Source organism: Homalodisca vitripennis, chromosome 1 (assembly GCF_021130785.1).
Source record: "Homalodisca vitripennis isolate AUS2020 chromosome 1, UT_GWSS_2.1, whole genome shotgun sequence".
Taxonomy (NCBI): Eukaryota; Metazoa; Arthropoda; class Insecta; order Hemiptera; family Cicadellidae; genus Homalodisca; species Homalodisca vitripennis.
In genome coordinates this window covers 132086651-132106905 of record NC_060207.1, presented here as the reverse complement: position 1 = coordinate 132106905, position 20255 = coordinate 132086651, and the positions used below count along the sequence as shown (strand labels likewise).

General features: G+C 32.6%; 1 protein-coding gene across 3 annotated transcripts in view; it reads left to right on the top strand.

The window, feature by feature from the left end:
• LOC124371349 (fibroblast growth factor receptor homolog 1-like) overlaps nucleotides 1-20255 on the top strand; it is a 109573-nt gene that overhangs the window by 77593 nt on the left and 11725 nt on the right. Inside the window, exons 8-14 of one of the 3 annotated variants that reach the window (XM_046829689.1) lie at nucleotides 4844-5047; nucleotides 7009-7197; nucleotides 11645-11829; nucleotides 14914-15043; nucleotides 16790-16922; nucleotides 17010-17127; nucleotides 17724-17952. In XM_046829689.1, the coding sequence (XP_046685645.1) occupies nucleotides 4844-5047; nucleotides 7009-7197; nucleotides 11645-11829; nucleotides 14914-15043; nucleotides 16790-16922; nucleotides 17010-17127; nucleotides 17724-17952 (1188 nt within the window). Of the gene's footprint in view, nucleotides 1-4840; nucleotides 5048-7008; nucleotides 7198-11644; nucleotides 11830-12126; nucleotides 12306-14913; nucleotides 15044-16789; nucleotides 16923-17009; nucleotides 17128-17723; nucleotides 17953-20255 lie in introns of all 3 variants that reach the window. The other 2 variants (XM_046829692.1, XM_046829681.1) reach the window with 2 other exon arrangements.

Sequence of the window (20255 nt, the reverse complement as noted above, 5' to 3'; positions counted from 1 at the left end):
TGCTGTCACTGTCACTATCATCTTGCAAATTAATGACGATATGTTCTGTCATTTCGTCAATTTGAGGCTCTAACCTAATGTAGTCTTCCTCTACTTTTTTTGACGTGGTTTACACGAGATAACCATTCTTCAGTAGTTATTTCCTCAAATGTTGTTTCCACAAGCTGCTTTATTATTTCCATTGAAAAAGACACATTACGTTTTAGCCACCCTCTGTTTTTCATGACACTCCATATCATTTCTATAGGATTAAGTTCGGGATGGTAGGGAGGCAAACGTAGAGTTGAATGACCGTGTTCAGCCAAAATTGCATCAATTTTGAACATTTTAAATTTAGGTTTGTGTAAATTAATCAAACTGTACAGCTCCGGTTTTAGGCTACTTGTTTGGAAATTTATATTTCCTGTCTGATAGCCATTTAATCATGTCACCTTTTCTGGAATTAGATATTGGCGCTCGGTTAATTTCGACATTGTGGTATGGGGCATTGTCAATCACAATAACAGAATGTTTCAGGGAGATTGGGAATTAATTTACTTTTCAACCATTTCTCGTAATTTGCAAAGTTCATATCGTTATGGTAATTGCCTGATTCAAAAGTTAGCAACGCGTTTTTTATAAACCCTTTCTCGTTTCCAGCGTGTACTATAATTAATCTTTTTCCTTTGCTAACTGGTACTTTACATCCCTCATGTTGCGTCGTCAGTCCAGGCTTTAGGGGTTGCATGAGTCGTATGGATATAAGTTTCATCCATATAAATAATGGGTCTGTTCTCAGAGCTGTACTGAGTAATTTAAAAAAAAAATACTCTTTTCTCTCGGATGTTAATTTTTTCTACCAATACTTTTCTGTCATTAGAAGTCTTCTTCCATCTAAAATTCATTTTCTTTAAAATGCATCGAAGAGAGAAAGAACTACCTTTAAAATTAATTGAACTCTTCAGAACAGATAGCAGAGATTTTATTGTTGGTCTTTCGCCATGAATTCGGTGAAATTCATTTATAGTCCTAATAACACCTACATCGAAATTGTCTAGATCGGTTTTAGGTTTTGTACGATTTCGATTCTTTTTCGGAGTGCTGAATTCTGCAATTGTCTTGAATTACTTTTTTCCTCTCAGAAACTATTTTTATAGTTGTCAAATGCCACGCCAGTTGCAGCTTTTACACGGACGAGAACATTGTTTATGTTTATTGCGGCGGCACTTTCTCATTTTTCATGTATTCATAAACGTTTGCTACGATTTCTCGAGCTTGGCTTATGATACACTTTACCACTTCCAACTTTTTTCATGAAGTTTACACCCGCCATTTCATAAATATCACACACGGAAATCCTATAAGCAGTAACGGCGGCAAAACAGTGCAAGTATCACAGAGGCAAGAAGAGTGTTGAACAAGCAAGCGCGAGGTCCGCACTACACAGCTCCGCGATACAGACTGAGGAAGCGTTACCCCCACTCCTCCAAATGACAAGTAGACCCACTGCGCATCGCCAGGCCAGGGCCCGTATGGAATCTCTCCCATCAGTAATCTAGTAATCAGTAGAAGCAAAATGTCAAATAACGATTCATGTCTGGGTGTGGTCGGTATAATTCCAAAGTACCAATGTGTGTACTGCCCTTTTACACTTTCGGCAGATGTAAGAGGATCTTTTCCTTGAAAACATTAACCTATCGACGTTATGCGTACATGTATACGCTATAACATTTTTTTAAATTGAAGACAATGAAATACAGAATATTACGATATAAGTATCAATAGTGGTAAATATAATTTTAATAACAAACAAAAATCAAATTGCGGACGGCGGATTACTCGGCCGTTGGCACTTCTCGCTCAGATACGGGATGGCGGATTACTCGGCCGTTGGCACTCAAAGGGTTAAAAATACATAATTATCTGCTATTTTCAAATTCTGTCCCAAAAATCAAATAACATAAATTCTGCTGCCTCTTATTCGTATAAATTTTACTAATTTTGGGGCAGACTATATATCAGTGATTGAAAAAAAAAAAAAAAATAGCATGGAAGTGCATGGCAGAATGAAACCACTTTGAAAATTATATAAGTACAGTGCGCGCGCTGAAGGTTCGGCTCCGAGTCAACCGAGCGGACTATGGCGGGGGACGGGTGGATTGCCCAATATAACAACTGTTCTGAAGACATCCGCCAATGTTTGACCCGCTGCAGTCTGAATATTTATTGTCCCTGTTCTCCCTCACAATCGAATATTCACTGTTGTTAGAAGTAGACAAGTGGTTTAAGTGCGTTATACACAATTCATTAGTTTAGTTAATAGTGAGGTTAGTGAATTTTGGTAGTTGTAGGGCGTTACAAATTATTTAATATTATCCTTGCTATTAAGGTTATATTACAAGTTTTAGTAGTTTTGTTTTGATTCATCATCTCAGTCGGTATAATGGCCCGATACGTTTCCAAAGTGGCTCGAGGTAAAACTACGAGAAGCCAGGATCGAGAAATTATATGGAGGGTTAGTGAGTTCATGGCAAATGAGTCGAAACTATCTAATGATGAACGAATCCCTATAAATAAATGTTTAGAAAGAACTGCCGCGGCTTGTGGTGTTTCAAAGATACTGATTAAGGAGATTCACCATGAAAAAGAAATTATGGATTATTCCACTGAAGGGGAGTATTCGTTCACTACCCCTTAAAAATACAAAAGAAAAAAGAAAATAGTAGAACTAGATGACTTTGATAAATGTGTTGATGAGAATTTAAATTCTTAATTTGTATTGTTAGGCGTTTAGTAATTTTACGATTTTTAATCTCTAATAGATTTATGACATTTTATTTCTTATCTGTAAGAAAGTCAATTAATATACAATGTATTGCTAAGGTAGTATTCGAATTTTGAATTGAATGCTACAATGTAATACGGTTTAATCCATATATAACCATGCCTCTATGTATAGTGTATTCGTAGAAATGCAAAGAAAATAATTTATTGTCATGCCACATAATTAATAATTAAGTTTATCATAAACAGGATTCTTTATACAACAGTGTTTCGTATTCATTCATCTGTCATAAAATTAGTTTATAAACAATACACCCCAAAACACTTTCTATTCGAATACAATACAATGAAATTCAACATAATTTCATTAAAGTTTAAAACTTTTAGTTTATCACAGATCACCACTATGGCCTAAAGTGTTTTTTTTTTCAGAAATAATCTATTGCAAAGTGATTCAATGTTAAACTTTCAAATGGTATTGCCGTGTTGCATTTACGTGAATGGGCCATAAACTGTAGGGCAGCGGTGTCGGTGATACATTCCACTTCAGACTAAGTTACGGCTAACCTAAACTATGTATCTGAAAAAAGTTAAATCTAAAATTAACTTCAGTTCATTCAGAAAAACTTTCCTGCTGGTGAAAGTTTCCTGACCAAATAATAAAAATAATCCTCACATACAAACTTTTTTTGTATCACAATTTTGGCACAGTTAATTTTAAAATATATTTTATTGAAGAAAAGTAATAAGACATTGAAACTTAATACATCTATTAGCATTGGCATAAACAGGAAAATAGATCTGCGAAGTTTCAGAATTTTATTTGTACAGGAAGTTGGTCTAACCATAAGTTGATTGTCGAGCGAGAATTAAACATTGCCGTCCGTGACGGATCATTGGAGAGTCAATGTTTTTATTTGGTTAGTAGGGCAACGACAGGGCCGAACCTTCAGCGCGCGTACTGTAACTGGTAGTAACCTGTGGCCTCTCACACAATTTTGTATTGGAAAACCAGGTCATCATAGGCATATTCTTTTTAAATGACATTCTAAACACAAACGAGATAATAGATAATCACTTAAATATATTCCAATCTCTTGATCCATTTTAGATTAAAGTTTAAATAACAGTGGTTTTGAGATTCTGAAGTCGGAGAGGGAAAAAGTTTTTATAAGTACATGTAAAATAACTCGAATTTTACAGTTAACGCTCTCATAGTGTAATAAATTATGGAGTTCTATGTAGTTTAAAATCAGAAGTAGATATATTTTAAGTACATATTATGTCAGTTTAGAAACAAAAGTAGGTATATGTTATGTCAGTTTTTCATGTTTAAGCTTTAGATAATTGCTTATGGTTCTTGCACGTGTATGAACTACTTATGGTTCGAATTAGCAATATTTGCATTGCTAAGGTTAGTTTGCCTTGTATCCTGATTGAGAAAATATGTTAAAAAGTCTATACTTATGGCAATTGTAATTTACTCTAGTCTAAGGTATTTCTAGTCCATAGTTGAATGTGATTTGTTTCCCCTCTCAAGAAAATATATATACATTCAAAGGTCTGAAAAACCTACTTTAGTTATGAAACATCTATTTTTGGCCATTGTAATCTACTTTCATTTTAAGAATTTTCCGTTATGACAGCTGAATTTGCTTTGTAGCCCCTATCAAGAAGATATAAACATATGCAGGTCTACTTATGTAAAACAAAGTTGGGTTTTATAACAGTCTTTAAATTTGTGGTAATAGTTAGATAGTAACATTAGGATATCTGCATTACAGTACTTAATATGCATATGCTAAAATGTATATTTAAAGTATATTGTTACTAAATCTCAGATATCAAGAACTTAATTCTTTGGAAAACAGTCAAACCATACATAAACAAAAGAAGTTGAAAAATTAATAAAATATATTGTAATAACTGTTTAAAATGAAAGTTTGGCTCATGTTAGTTTACCATCTTCAACATCTCTAAACAATGGCCCAACGCCACCTGGAGCACAAAATCAATGTAATTTATTAGATCCAGGACACTACAGGGTAAGACTTAAATAATGAATTGATATGTTCAGCAGCAGGTGAGGAGTCTGTGTCTCCTTCTTTAGCCCTAGTGGACACTGATACTGAAGACCTGGACACGGGAGACAAGCAGTGGACTGCCGGAGCACACAACACTACTGGTATTGACACTGCACCACACTTCACCAGGCTGGACAAGATGCACCGTATTGTCGTCAAACCTGCTGGCAACATGATGAGGCTTAAGTGTCCTGCTGAGGGTAAGCTTCTAATTCTTAGCAACAATTCCTGTTTCTGTCTGGAACTTGGGATTCAAGAGAATTTTTCAAATGTAGATCACGTAAATAAATGAATTATTTTATTTTCATTAACCTGATGAACAATATCATCTTTGAAGTTATAAATAACTATTATATTGTAACTTGACAGGTTTAGTATGCTCCAGGTATTCTGCTTATAGCATACAAAGGGTTAACTGATATACTTCAGGAGTACTTCAAAAGTTATAGTATATGATGTTAAGCATTAGAACAGTTAGTAAGTTTATAATGTGACAGGTCTAGTATGCTTCAGGTATTCTGCTTATAGCATACAAAGGGTTAACTGATATACTTCAGGAGTACTTCAAAAGTTATAGTATATGATGTTAAGCATTAGAACAGTTAGTAAGTTTATAATGTGACAGGTCTAGTATGCTTCAGGTATTCTGCTTATAGCATACAAAGGGTTAACTGATATACTTCAGGAGTACTTCAAAAGTTATAGTATATGATGTTAAGCATTAGAACAGTTAGTAAGTTTATAATGTGACAGGTTTAGTATGCTCCAGGTATTCTGCTTATAGCATACAAAGGGTTAACTGATATACTTCAGGAGTACTTCAAAAGTTATAGTATATGATGTTAAGCATTAGAACAGTTAGTAAGTTTATAATGTGACAGGTTTAGTATGCTCCAGGTATTTCCTTTTAGCTTACAAAGGATTGAAAGAGTTACATATTTTTTTCTAAATAAGTTTTACACTTTAATGATTTTGTCCTGTGGCCATTGTTCCAGTGTGATTATAGGGTAGTTGCAGCTACAATGTAAATAAACTTTGCTCTGTGTTAGGTGTCAATTTTTATTTCTGTCCATATTATACAACACTTTATTACAAAGATTTACAAACATAACCAGATAAATTATGTAAAAATCACCATTTTAGCCTTATTTTACCCATCTTCAAGGGCCACTGGCCTGTTAATCAGTCATATTAAGAGAGTCATTACAGTGGAAAGTGGACAGTACCCCCCAAGTTTCCATTTTGTAATCAGGTACACACATAGTGAGTGTGTAAAATGGTGTGATGTAAAGCTTTATGCAGTAGTAAAATTTATAGATATATTGCAAATTGACAGATATATTTGTAAGGACTCTAACAGTGTGGTGAAGTAGGTTTAAAGACAATATTGTAAAAACAAATTGTTTTGAACAGGAAAGATGTATTAATTAGAAACTATCACAAAATTAACAAATTAACAGTACTATAATTTCCTGACAGACCATATCAAATGTTCAAAATAAAAAAGTAGTTTTTGCTGAATATTAACTTAAAATTTATATAAATTAACAAAATCAACAATAACACTTTTTATTTAATTATTTATTGAAAATTTAGTAAAGATGGCTGCATTAAAACACTGAAGCTTCTTTAAAATCTAAAAGGCCTAGCCAAAATAATAAAATTTCAAGGAAAAGTTTCTTGTATGGACCAAGTTAGTTGGATTTACTGTCCAGTTCAAAGGCTGAATAAACTAGTATGACAAGGGGTTGACAAGGGGTTGAGTAACGGTGAAGTGTATTAATAATTACAAATCAATAATTAGTTTGAACTTCAAGTAGTTTAATTTCTAACTTAACAATATTGTTTTCTCTACCTAGGCACATGTAAGGAAATTAAAATAAGTAAATTCCATCAATCAAAATGGCAGATTCGGCTACAACTGTCTAAATAACCCATCATAGGGATGTAAATCCAATAATATTCAGTGTTCTGTAGACTATAAACATTTCTACCTGAACTTTCAGTTAGAGTAATCTATACTGCTTTAGAAATTTAATGTTCCTCTTCTCCACTCTAATACCCTATTTACATTTCCCTTTGCTTCAGAATTATGGAACTTGAATTTTGAAAATAAGAGAAAAGTCCTAATTGTAGACTAATCAGTCTTGTACTTTGGCAGGCAACCCTATACCCAACATCACTTGGTACAAGGACGGAAAAACTCCGGAGAGGAATTTGGGTAACATCCGCTATGGCCCACGGTCCATGGTGCTGGAGGACCTTGTTGTCTCTGATTCAGGCAACTACACCTGTGTCGTCTGCAACATTTTAGGCTGCATCAACTTCACCTTCAGTGCAGAGATTCATGGTAAATTGTCACTTAAATGCTGTCAATGTCAGATAGCTACTAGTAATATTACTTTTAAACATATAACCAAACTAGACTACAATTACCAAAAAGTAGCTAGCTTCCATTTTCACTATAAAAATGATAGAGAATTTATAAAGTATTTGTTGTTTAATAACACTAAATTTTAGGTCATATTAGGGTAGACTTAAATACGCGGCGTACAATTTATTGTTAATTCAATTTTTATTATCAAATTGATTGATTGTTTTTATTTGAATGAATAATTTTATGCTACATATTTAAACATAAGATTTCAACTTGTTTATATTAATTTTTAATGTAAGCAATAAACGCCAAGAAGTAACTAATTGTTGGAGAATTTTAAACTGGTGATCAATATGAGGAAATTATTTGAGATATTTCTATATCACATGTGGGTTTGACTCATAGTTTGGGGAGAATGCTTTCCTCTATTTCACAAAAGGGGTTGCTCACTGCTATCTGGGCAAGGTGTAAGTATTGTAACGTTTTCTGATATGTAGACCATAGTTGGTTTTGTTATTTTGTAATGTTATTGTTAAATTTATGTTATTAAAATTGTAATGTATTATTCTTGTTTTTTATGTATTATAACTACTGTTTCGTACAATTACTATACAATATAGAAGTTTCATAATGTATTGAATCGTTTGATAATAACAATAGAAAAATGAGTGTAGGCCGCTTATTAAAGCCTCCCCTCATATTATTATAATTTATGTATTTCTTGTTGTGAATAGTATAGACTAATATCATTGATTATATTGTCTCTGATCTTCAAATAACAAGGTAAGCCAGTAGTGAGAGTGAAGTATTGAAGCATGGGAATGAAGTTATGTCAACCCAATGATGTAGCTTATATTTAAAACCTGTGGGGCATTGCATTAGCAACAATTCAGATGATTGAAATTACAGCATTTCATTCAAACCACTTTAACCCAACTTCACAACCCACTTTCTTCAGCAGAATTTTTTATTTTTTAAAGACAAAAAATATGATATTACAAAAAAAAAAAAAAAAAAAAAAAAAAACAAACTGTGAGTTGAAACTAAAAAGTTGTTTGTAATGTACAATTGACTTATAAAATATATAGAATGAAAACTATTTATGTTTTTGGTTGATAAATTTGTAATTTTTTATATACAGCCTACTGAAAAAGTTACTAATTTTGTACATAATAAAATTAAACTAAATGAAAAATGTAAATGTATACTAAGAAGAGGGTTTTTATATATAACAATTCTATGTCTGAGTTTTGTTCACTTCTTAATTTCCTTTTATACAAAAAATAAAACAAAAAAATGGTCCTGTAAAGTAAGGGAATTAGTTAGGATGTAAATATTTTATCATTATTAATTTATATAATAGTTATATACAAAACATATAACTTCTTTAGCTTTTATGTGAGTGTTTACAACCATAAAAAAATTGCCTAAAGATTTGCTAAATATTTTGCTATTGTTCCAAATTTTTTGTGAAATGTGGTACAATCAAGTTAATGACCCTGCAATCTAGTGAATAAACTGTGAACATCACATTCTGCTTAACATTAAATACAGGAACTTTGATCCACAACTAGAATGGTTATGAAATATAGTATGCAAAAATCTTGTTGGAACATCTAGACCAATAGGTTAGTTTCACATTCTTAATCAATAATAAATTGTTTTAAATATCACAGTCATTTTCATTTGTTGTTTTATTAAATGTGTAACAAAGTATGTCAACTTGAGTTTTATCCTTCTTTTATTCTAACTGCATGAAAGCTTCTTGCATGATTGAATATCTAAATTTTTGTACAATGTGAAAATTTGTAAGAGCCTTACAGAGTGTAATAGTAGATGGTTTGAATAAAGTCAAGTTATAACATTATAAACATACAAATGACTAAGTTACTCTTTATGTTCAGAATTTTTAAATTAAGTTAGTGGGATTACAGATTAGACCTAGTATTTTTTATGTTTTCTTTCTAAAACATAGTATGGGAGAAAATATGATTATAACAATTCTAAATTTGGCTCATTGAAAATTCACTAAATAGAGAATATATATATAATCGGATAGAATTCTTTTTAATCTGCGAGGCGTGACATGCGGATATAACAGTCCTGTGCATCTATGTGCAAAACCGGTAGAACTTTTGGTTTTTTAATTTTTTTTCAAGAATTAGAAAATAAATTTAACTTTGGCAAAAACAGAATTTTCTAGAACCTCTTATTGCGGACATTAAATTGAGGTCACATTTTCTTAAACACTTTAACCCTTTGAACCCCAGGCGACGAAATATCGTCGCCGAGAAGATATGCGAAGATCCCCGCGGCGACGATGTATCGTCGCCAATGAAGTTGCGAGAATCCCCGGGCGACGTAATATCGTCGCCATGGTATATGCGTTTAATACATATTTATTTGAAATCGTAAAATACTTATTTTATGAGTATTAATACATATTTATATGTATTTTAATAAAATACTAATTTTTTTTATTTATTTATTTACTAATTTATTTATTTAGGTAATATCAGTGATTTTTGTGTTGTACGCCTAGAGGTTTTTACAAGTCGCATACTTTTATATAAAAATTCTAAAAAAGTTTATTTTTAGAGATATCAATATAATTTTTTTTGTACATACACAAAACTAATTTTAGAAAAATAAAATGTGGGTGCCCATGGTAAAAATATTTCTTATTTTTTAATTAAAAAAATCTTAAAATCAATTTTTTTGCCTAAAAATCTATATACATATATTTTAAAATTATTTTAATGCTGTTAAACATTTTTTTATAGGTACTTCAGACTAATCTTTTTCTGTGTATACAAGTTCATTCTGGACATTTTGGTGTGTAATACAAGACAATAGCATAAAAAATAGCAAAAGTATTAATTTTTTACAAACAGTATGCAAAACAGCTGTTTCTGCTCCGGGGATTCTCGGTAGTTCTTAGGTCAAATGATTTTGGTACGTTTTTTCCACGATCAGTATTTTGGTCTGGGGTTCAAAGGGTTAAGGGTTAATTTAATATAATCTAACAAATTTTTATTGCTAGGCAATGAAATATTTTATTACTTAATCCCTTAACAGTTTATAAATATACCCAAAACTCATATTGTTCTGCAGATTAAAAAAAATTTTGCACATTGAAATGTTTAAATATAAATATACAACATAAATAAGTATAAACATCTCACACACAGCTGAGCCCTAATAAACAACGATGAAGCTGAGTTTACAGATGAACACGAGGAGGGGCTGAAGTCTAGCAGAAAAGGCCAAAACTACATGAATGGCTATTGCTAGTTACAAGACAACCTGTTGTGCAATATAATGATGAATAAGAGAATACACAATATAAATACGTTGAAACGACATATTATGTAAAACATTGTTTAGGGGATAAAATTCATTATTAATGATTGCTAATTTGGAAAAAAACTTATTGCTATGGACATATGTTATCATTATGTACATGAAACTATAAACAACATTTTGAAAACTGGTATCTGCTTTCTTCTACATACTATATATCTTTCAACATAAATTTATTTTCAAAAGTCAATAAAACAAACAAAAAACATAATACGAAATATGCTGAAGATAAGCCTTAAGCATGTTATAATCAACCATTAAGGACATACACTGTGATGAAACATAAAAAACAGTGAAGTCATCGTAAATGCAACAGAAAATTATTGCAAGCACCAGCTTAAAAAAGTAACATTTACCCAATTAAATGAGAACTGTTTGGCAAATAAAACAGTACTTTGAATCATGTTTATTATTTATTTATGGATGATATAGAAGAACTATATTTACTTACATTTGTTATAGTTAATCATATTTAGAGTTTAGTATTCTGTGCTATCTCATATGATTTTGTTGAAATTTATATTTTATCATGGGGATTGGTTCCTGATGTGGGTGGGTGGTTTTTGACACATAAAATCTTACTTTTGATTATGAATTTTAGATTTATAATTTTTGCTTGTGTTTATTTCCTGTTTTGTTAATTCTTCTACAAGGTTAACCTCACATTGCAGATTTTTACTAGAAGAAAAGAGCAGATGAGACTTGGAATGTTTGTTTTTTTGTATACAGTATACATTGGCAAATGTCCATTACAATCTGAATATGCTTACTAGTAGAAAAGACTTTGAAAAATAATTAACTGTTCCAAAAATTGCATGGTTTTTTAACTAATGGAATTTAAATAAATCAGCTTTAGCAATAAGTTTATTTGGTACTTAACTGTCTTGAATAACTAGTTATAATAGATATTTGTATCTCTAACTGTCTTGAATAACTAGTCATAATAGAGATGTGCATCTCTTTCGAACTTTGCTCATTCAAGATTGGAGGAAGCAATAGTTCCCCCTCCACTGCATGCTACAAACTGTTTTTGCATGAGTAGAGTGTGTTTGTTCAGAGAGGTTCCCACACAAGCCCTACATCAAGGATGGCTTCCCCCGGAATGTGACCGCTCTTGTCAACTCTTCTGTGAGGTTCGAGTGTTCGACCATCTCTGACCTAGAACCCTATGTGCAGTGGATGCGAGTCAGCTTCAAACCTGGGGATGATGACAAGATGCCAAATGGCACAGAAATATTCGAGGTAAGCTAGGCTGATTAGGCTGCATGCTTCCGGCAGGTCACTTTTTGGTCAACTTGTGATCACACATTCTTTGGCCTGTCACTTTTCAAGTTTAAAATTGGACATCTGGTATATTTTACACAAGTAGCATAGTTTGCTGTGAGACTTCTCAACTATCTAAATCAAATTATTTACAAATTATGAAAAACAGACCAACTTACTCATGCCTAAGAATGTGGGAGGCACTGAACAAGTGTTGACCTGTGTGGAGACATATGCTATTACTGAAAGAAAAGTGTAACAGTGTTTGTATTGTAGAGCGTCTGCACCATCGTCCCATCCTGACTGAGGCTCCTCAGAACCTAACCCTGCTGGTGGGATCAGATGGTTCTCTCACTTGTACGGTCTTGTCTGACCTGCACCCTCACGTGGGCTGGGCTAGAGGTCTTATCAACAGCTCTAATCTCACAGACTTTAGTAACACAGAACTGGTGAAGGTACTAGTACATGCTTGAATGGGGTGCATCGCTTGACGCTTGCTTTACACTGTAATCACTACATGTTTCTTCTTATATATATATATAGTGTGAGATTCACTCATAGATGGTACTAAAGGGCATGAAAACAGCTATGTTAACAGAAAACAAGTAAAAACTAACAAAGTTCATTAATATTAACGCATGCTTCAACAAGTTTAATTTCTTATTTTGCCTATTCTGTAGTATTGTTACTTAATTTAGCTTTTGTATATATATTTGATTCATTATTAATTGGAAGTTATATAATAAATAATATAATAATAAAAGTATTTAAGTACGGTACTAAACAGTATTCTATACTTTCTCAAAGAGTAAATATAAAACCATCATATCACAACTGACTGATTTCATTAAATAAAATATTATTTTTGATTATGTTAATTTGAAGTAAGCCAGTTATTTTGAAGTAAGACAAAATAAATAATCTTACTCTACTGTCTCTGCACATGTAATAAAGTACCACCATAAGTTGAATATAGAAAAATGAATGACTTGATTTAAAAGTGATTAATATCATTGGCAGTATACAAATCCTCACTCAAAGAACAAGACATCTTACTTCTTTTCAAGGGTAAAATCATAACAAACATTTGAGGCATTATGAGCTCGTATTATCTATTTATTTGTAATCAATAAATTATTCTGCTTAATATCAGTGCATGCATTAAATCTGTTTTAATTTTAATAAGGAATGTCAAGGAAATAAAGTAGTTCTTGGTTTTACTATATTTAGTCCAGACAGTTTGTAGTTATTTCAAAAACATGATTAAGGTAATGCGCAATTGTATTTTGCTAGAACTAGAATCCTTTTGTAGTATGCAGATAGATATGTAGTTCAAACATACACAGTTCATCCAATAAAAATTATCCCTTATCAATGCAAATATTCAAATTCAATCAGTTCAACAATTTAAAATATTTAAAATTGTTATAATATTTGATGAAAACCTTTTAAAATTCTAAGTTTGTTATGTTTAGTAAAGATCTTGTATGAGTTAGACATACAAAAGTTCTAGGACTATTACATATCCAAACAAAGAATTCACTGCTGTGAACATTTTTTATACCATGGTTGACAACAATGCTGATGGAAACACCTAGCTGTTTGATTGTTTTTCTGTGTTAGAGTACAAAAACCACATGTGGTATCTGGCAAAGCTGTGTTTATCATTGGGACTTTAGGTTCTGTTTTTGATGACTGGTGAATTTGATTTAGACCTGATATTTTGTCTGACTGTTTTTTAATTGTCATCTCCATTAGCCATTTCAATCATGGACATGTTTGTACATGTTTATTAATACTTCTTTTGTTCTGGCAATAACTTTTTTATGCTGTCTCTTTCTATACCAGTGGCATGTTTTACTCCACCACATACATGGTACGTACAGAACATAAAATTTAGATACTCAAACAATGAAGCATACATCATTCTTTTAATAAGCCCAATAATTAAAAATATAAATGTTAATTATATTTTAAAATGAAATATATATTTAAAATCTGTTCTAACTTTAACAATTTGTGAGATACTTATATAATTTTTTCGTATGTATCAGTATTTTAATTCCTCAGTATTAATTGATTTTTTGACTCTAAATTTCTTTCATAGTACAATATAATAACTGGCCAAAAACACCAATACAAATTGTATGATAGTAAAACCACTACAATGCATGTAATTTAAGGGATGAACACTTTCAATTGAATAGATACTTATGAGTATTGTAAGGTGCATGATTTGCAGCTTAACTTGTAACGGCACGCCCTAATGCTAAGAACAACAATCATTTCAGCATGGCATGCTCTTAGTTTGTTTGGAGCTTTAAATTGTGTTATTATTTTGTAGAAAATATACAATCTTCAATCCAATAGATGTGTTTTCTTCACTGTACTACTCTGAATGTTTTACTGTTACAGTATAGTTATGAAGTGTAAAAAGGAAACTGTTGATGAGGAATCTATATTAAAAAGTTTGTGCTGATAACAAATAAAATCTAAATTTAATTCATATTTAGTCTAATATATGAAAACAACTGTTTGTTATTGTTGTTAATTATGCATCATCAGAATTTTGATACAGCCAAATAAAAATTATTGAGAATAATAGAAATTCTATTACAACAAAAATTTATTTCTTCTGTAGAATTGAAAAGTTGAAAGCCTAATTTAAAAAAATGTAGTTAGTTATATAAGACTTCTTTTTGTGAGTTCTAAACTAAATATCTCTTACTGCCTCTAAAGTTTTTTTTAATAAAATCAATAACATATTAAAATATTGATTGTATAAATTTCTTCCTAAATTTCTCCTTTTTTATGTTGTTCTCTACATTGTTTTCAAAGAAATGTTTATTCCTGTTTAATTTTGTTTGTTTGTTTTTTTTCTTTGTTTAAATGTTTGTTTCTTGTTGAAATTTTCACTAACAGCATACCAAACCGAGGGATTCCTCTTCAAAGGTTATGTTCTAGTGTTCAATATCTTTTACATCACAATTTTGAATCTTTGTAAAAAAACTGATTGTTTCGATCACGGTCAAGATTTTACTGACAGAGTGTTTTCTCCTGCAGCAACAATCCGAGGATGCAGAAGTTCTCAATCTGTACAATGTTACTCACGAAGATGAGGGTTGGTACACCTGCATAGCCTCCAACAATCTTGGAAACACTGTGGCCAGTGCTTACCTCAGTGTAGTTGATGGTATGTATTATTAAGTCTACTCCTTCTAAACTTTAGATCCAGTGCGCACCAACGGGTGGGGGAGGGGGTGAACGGGACCTGTTCCACCCCAAAAGCTTATTATTTCAAAATAATCGATTTCCTAATAGAAAATAACCCTTTGTAAAAAACTGCCAAACTCGGATAAAAATATTTTTTGGTCTGATAGTAGACATAAAGATTTAGCTTTGGTCTTGTTTTGTGATTTAAACTTAACTATTTTCTCAATATGATTACAATTTTTTTAGTTATATAAACTTTATTTGATGCAAAAGATTTCAATTATTCCTGTATAAGATTCCTGGTCATAGGTGGTAGGGTGGTTTAACTGTAAATTTTATACACTCTGACCAGATCTTAAACAGTAAGAGTGAGGTTTGAATCATGAACCAAACTGTAAAAAAATCAACGATTCCATTTTGTAGTGAATGATAAGAGGTTGAGTGGTAGAGAACGCTGAATCATGAACCAAACTGTAAAAAAATCAACAATCCCATTTTGTAACGAATGATATGAGGTTGAGTGATAGAGAGGGCTTGATTGGCTTAACTCTGCCTCATTAATAAATACATTTTTCATTCATTCATTATACTGTATCTGAGGTCCCTTTATAGAGTACGGTATCCAAATTGGTACCATATCTCCGATTATAAGTAGGACAATGAAAACTGGCAGAGTTAAACTTTGTACTCTACCTGACTTCAAGGTTTGGTGAATCTGTATTAATAACACTTGATACTTTTAAACAGACGGCCATATAACTTAAATTACATATTTCTTGGTTTGTTTAAAAACAAGTAATAAATAACCAATTGATAAGGTTTCAACCTTGAAGCTAGTAAGTTTGTAAATTATTTGAGAATTTCATTAACATCTCAGTGTTTTAAAGAGCCGAAGGTATTGCCATTCAAATCTGAGTAAAAGTGACGTATGGAAGCACCGATTGGTGACACAGAACACAGCTGGCCACTATGCGTGGCCCGACGATCTAAGAAGACAAACACCTGAGACTCCATCTGAGCAGAGCAAATAATATGTTTTGGCCACATTAGTTGGGTTAGTGATACAGTTTTCATTATATATAGTTATAGAAACAACAAGCTAAGAATATGCTCACTACAACATTAATGTAAAGTTGGTGTGAAGTATGTGAGACACTGATGGTTTAGATTTTTGAAAGACCAGTATCTGATGAAATCTATAAATTTCCAGGGGTTGGTAAATTAGTTGTTTGCTCTGGCTGGATTGGTATAAATGGTTGATAAAGCTTATAGTAGAGACGTATAGAATGTTTATCTCTCTAAGTGCTTTCGTTGCACTGTGCAATGTACTTTAACCACCTTTAAAGTGCTAGCGTCATGCTGTAAAATCTTTGTTTTGTCATAATACAAACAGTTCATTCAATATTTGCATTTTGTGTAAAATAAAATGTTAGAATGATTCCTCTATGTGCTGACGGATCATGAGAAATGCACATTTTTGTATATAGATGTAATTAAAATGAAACCATGTAATGCACTTGAAAATGGGCCAGCACTTTAAAGTAATATAGATAGCACTTGGAGAGTTAATAGTAATTGTACACAGATAATCTATTTATATAGTTTACTTTGAAATATTCCTAATCACATGGGCTAAAACATTCAAAATGGAAAACGTGGAGAAATTCATAAAATTTAATGAATAATGCAGTGATGGAAGATAATTTCAACTTTGCTATGTTGGCAGAACTGGTGGAGCCTCCAGTGCTGGTAGTCCAGACTGCCCAGCCCATGGTGGTCATTATCCTTGCTGGAGTTCTCTGCACCATGTTTCTGCTGGGGATCTGTATCATGATGAATGTGTTCCGGCGGCTCAAGAGGTATGTATGATTGGAGCTGCAGTTGTGGTAGCAGTATATAGGTCTTCTGGTGGTGATTCAAGAGTGAACGTATTTTCAATGTTTCAGGGAAAAACTGAAGAAGATCCTCGCAATCGAAACTGCCCGAGCAGCCGTTGTAACACAGTGGACAAAAAAAGTGATTGTTGAGAAACAAACATTGGCTAATGATCAGGATGCATCTCTTGTAAGTAAAATATATGCCATTAATAATATTTTTCCTGAAAATTATTCGAAAGGAACAGTCAGCAGTCTTTCTAATGTAATTTCTTAGAGAAATTCTACAATGCTAAAATTGTGAAAATCTTATTCAGACAGACTTTAAAGAGTATCAATAATAACTTCTTCTTACTTTTAAGTCATTTCTTGGCAACTTGCATAGTGCATGGAAAATACTCACACTTCAAGTAACAGAACAATTCTTCCAAAGAACATTCTTGAATTGGCTATACATATACTGCTTGTTTTCGCACTCATCTGCTCAAGTATATTAATAGTTTATAATTGGATTTTCTGCTAGGAAAATAAAATAAATTATTATATCAATCCATATGACTAAAATGTGGTAACAAGAGTATTCTATTTTAAAATGTTCATTCATATTGACATAGAAAATGTTACCAGAATACCTTAAGTTAATAATTCACTGGCAGTTGACATGATTCTTGTCTTTGTTAATAAGAAATATCATTGTGGAACCTTTGCTTGAGATCTTGTGTTATTTTCAATAAAATATTTTCTTTATTGCAATGCATTAACCATGTGTATCTATTGACTTTGCAGTTGCTGCCTGTAGTCAAGATCGAGAAACAAAAGTCCCGAAGTAACAAGATGGACTCAGCAGTGTCAGAATACGAGCTTCCCTTGGACTGTGACTGGGAATTCCCACGGGATCAGCTGACACTGGGCAAGACCCTAGGAGAAGGGGCTTTTGGAAAGGTCATTAGAGCAGAGGCTCAAGGGATCCTGCAGCAAGGAATAGCAACTGTAGCTGCAGTCAAAATGCTCAAAGGTACAGCCTTAGGGGCACTAATCTCTCAGTCTTTAGTCTGGTTTATATTTTAGATGATTTAATAAAGAAATGTTCAGTTCAAATAATGAATGAATTGTTCATTTAATTATTTGATGTATAGACTTTTGGTTTAATTCCTACTGGATTAACAGATGTTTAGTAATTTAGGTTTTGTCTAATTCAATCATTGTTTTCTGTTGTAGCATATTCGTCCATATTATATTTTACTTACCAAAAGTTTGCATATATTTTATAAACTTGGTTTCCTGAATGTTGAGTGAGCCATGTATTCTAAATAATGCCATTTAGTATACTCCAGGTATACGTAGTGGAATCATATTCTATACTGGTCTAAAATAGTTATTTTTTAAAGAACCTTGGAGCATTGGAAATATTTTCATTCAATACCACCAGTGAATTATAACACATATTCAAATTTTAATTTTGTAGTTATTTTTGTTCTTGGGTTGGCTGAAACCGTTTAACAATTACTTGCTATTATCATGCCTATTTTATGAATAGTTTTTTTTTAATTTTTGGAATTATAGGAATATTTAGGACTTAACTCAATTTCATTTGGATTTGACTGTCACCTAATCTTCATAATTTAATTTTCAAAAATTTTGTTGGTGAGTGTTGTATGTAGCATATAAGGTGTTCTGTGATCTCTTATTTAATCGGGGGCTACTCCTTGTTCATGCAACCTGTGCCCTTGCACAGGACACCTTTTACAGAGAGTGACAAATCGAAAGAAATATTAAAATATACATTATAAAAAATGAATTTCACTTTACAAATTATCTCTGTGATAGTTGGCACTGTTAAATATTGTTATTAACTGAATTTCAAAGAGGTCCTGCATTACAGGTACTACTTTTGTCCTCCTTTCTCCTGATTTTGTAAGAATTGAAAAGTAATCTCACCTGGTTACTTTGTGTGACTGCTGTATTTCCTTTGTGCACGCATCCTGTCCACGATTTCCAACTTGAGTGACTCCAAAACTTGGAAATTAATTGAACTACATATTACTGTGTAATTCTGGGAGATGGGGGAAAGCCATTGTGATTTGAAGTATTCCTAGGGATGATAGTGACTCATATAAGATAAGGGAAAGTAATATGATCGCTATTTCACATTATTTATCACTATATAGTTGTTAGGAACATACTAGGTGTGTTTTTAAGTAAGGTCCGTTTTGTGGTAGACACTAGAAGTTCGTGTGCATACCGCAATAAGTGCGTGTGTCGTGTACCGGCATGCTTCGGGAACAATAAATTGTGGTCAGTTTTAGCTCTGTAGCTAACCTATATGGTTCTGTTCTGTGCATTCAAATTTTTAAGACTATCAACTCGCCTGAATCGTTTGAGGTTTGTTCAGTGATACGATTTTTGCCAGCAAGGAACTTGCCTGCTGCAAAAATTCATTATCAGATTTGTCAAGTGTACAATGATACTGTTATGAGTGAAAGCAAAGTGCTTAAGTGGGTACGACAATTCAACGATGGCTGTGACAACATCCATGTTGAGGACCTTTCCAGTTGTCCTTTGGTTATGGACGATTTGGTGGCTTCAGTTGAAGCGAGGATTCGTGAGAACAGGCTCTTTACAATAACAGGTCTCTCAAACAAATTTCCTGATGTGTCAAGATCAGTGCTTTACAACATTGTTTCTAAACACCTAAAGATTAGGAAACTTTGCTCCTTTAGGTCCCGAAACTCCTAACAGAGGACCACAAAAATCAAAGATTTGAATGTGCAATGAGGTTTTGACTTGTTAACATGAAGAAGGTGACAGGTTCTTTAGTCAGATTGTAACTGGAAGCGAAATATGGGTTTAACTTATCATGCCTGAATTGAAGCAACAGAGCATGGAATGGAGATACATACACACACATATGTAAAGGTGAAGGCCAAACAGACCCTGTCCCAGTGCAAAACCATGATGTTGGTTTTTTGGACATTGGCATGGTGTTTTATTGGTTGACGTCAAGCAGCGAGGAACCACTATCAATGCAGAAGCATACTGCCAAAGCCTGAGAAAGCTATGTATAGCAATTTAAAACAAAAGATGCAGCATGCTGACCAAGGGAATTGTATTTTTCCATGATCATGCAAGACCTCATACTGCACATCAGACCCGCAATTTATTGGACAGTTTTTGCTGGGAAGTTTTTGACAACCCACCCTACAGTCTGGATCTTGTGTCGAGTGATTACCATCTGTTTCTCTACCTCAAACAACACCTCAGTGGCAACCATTAAAATGATGATGACAACATGAAAACGGCAGTGAACTCTTGGTTGTT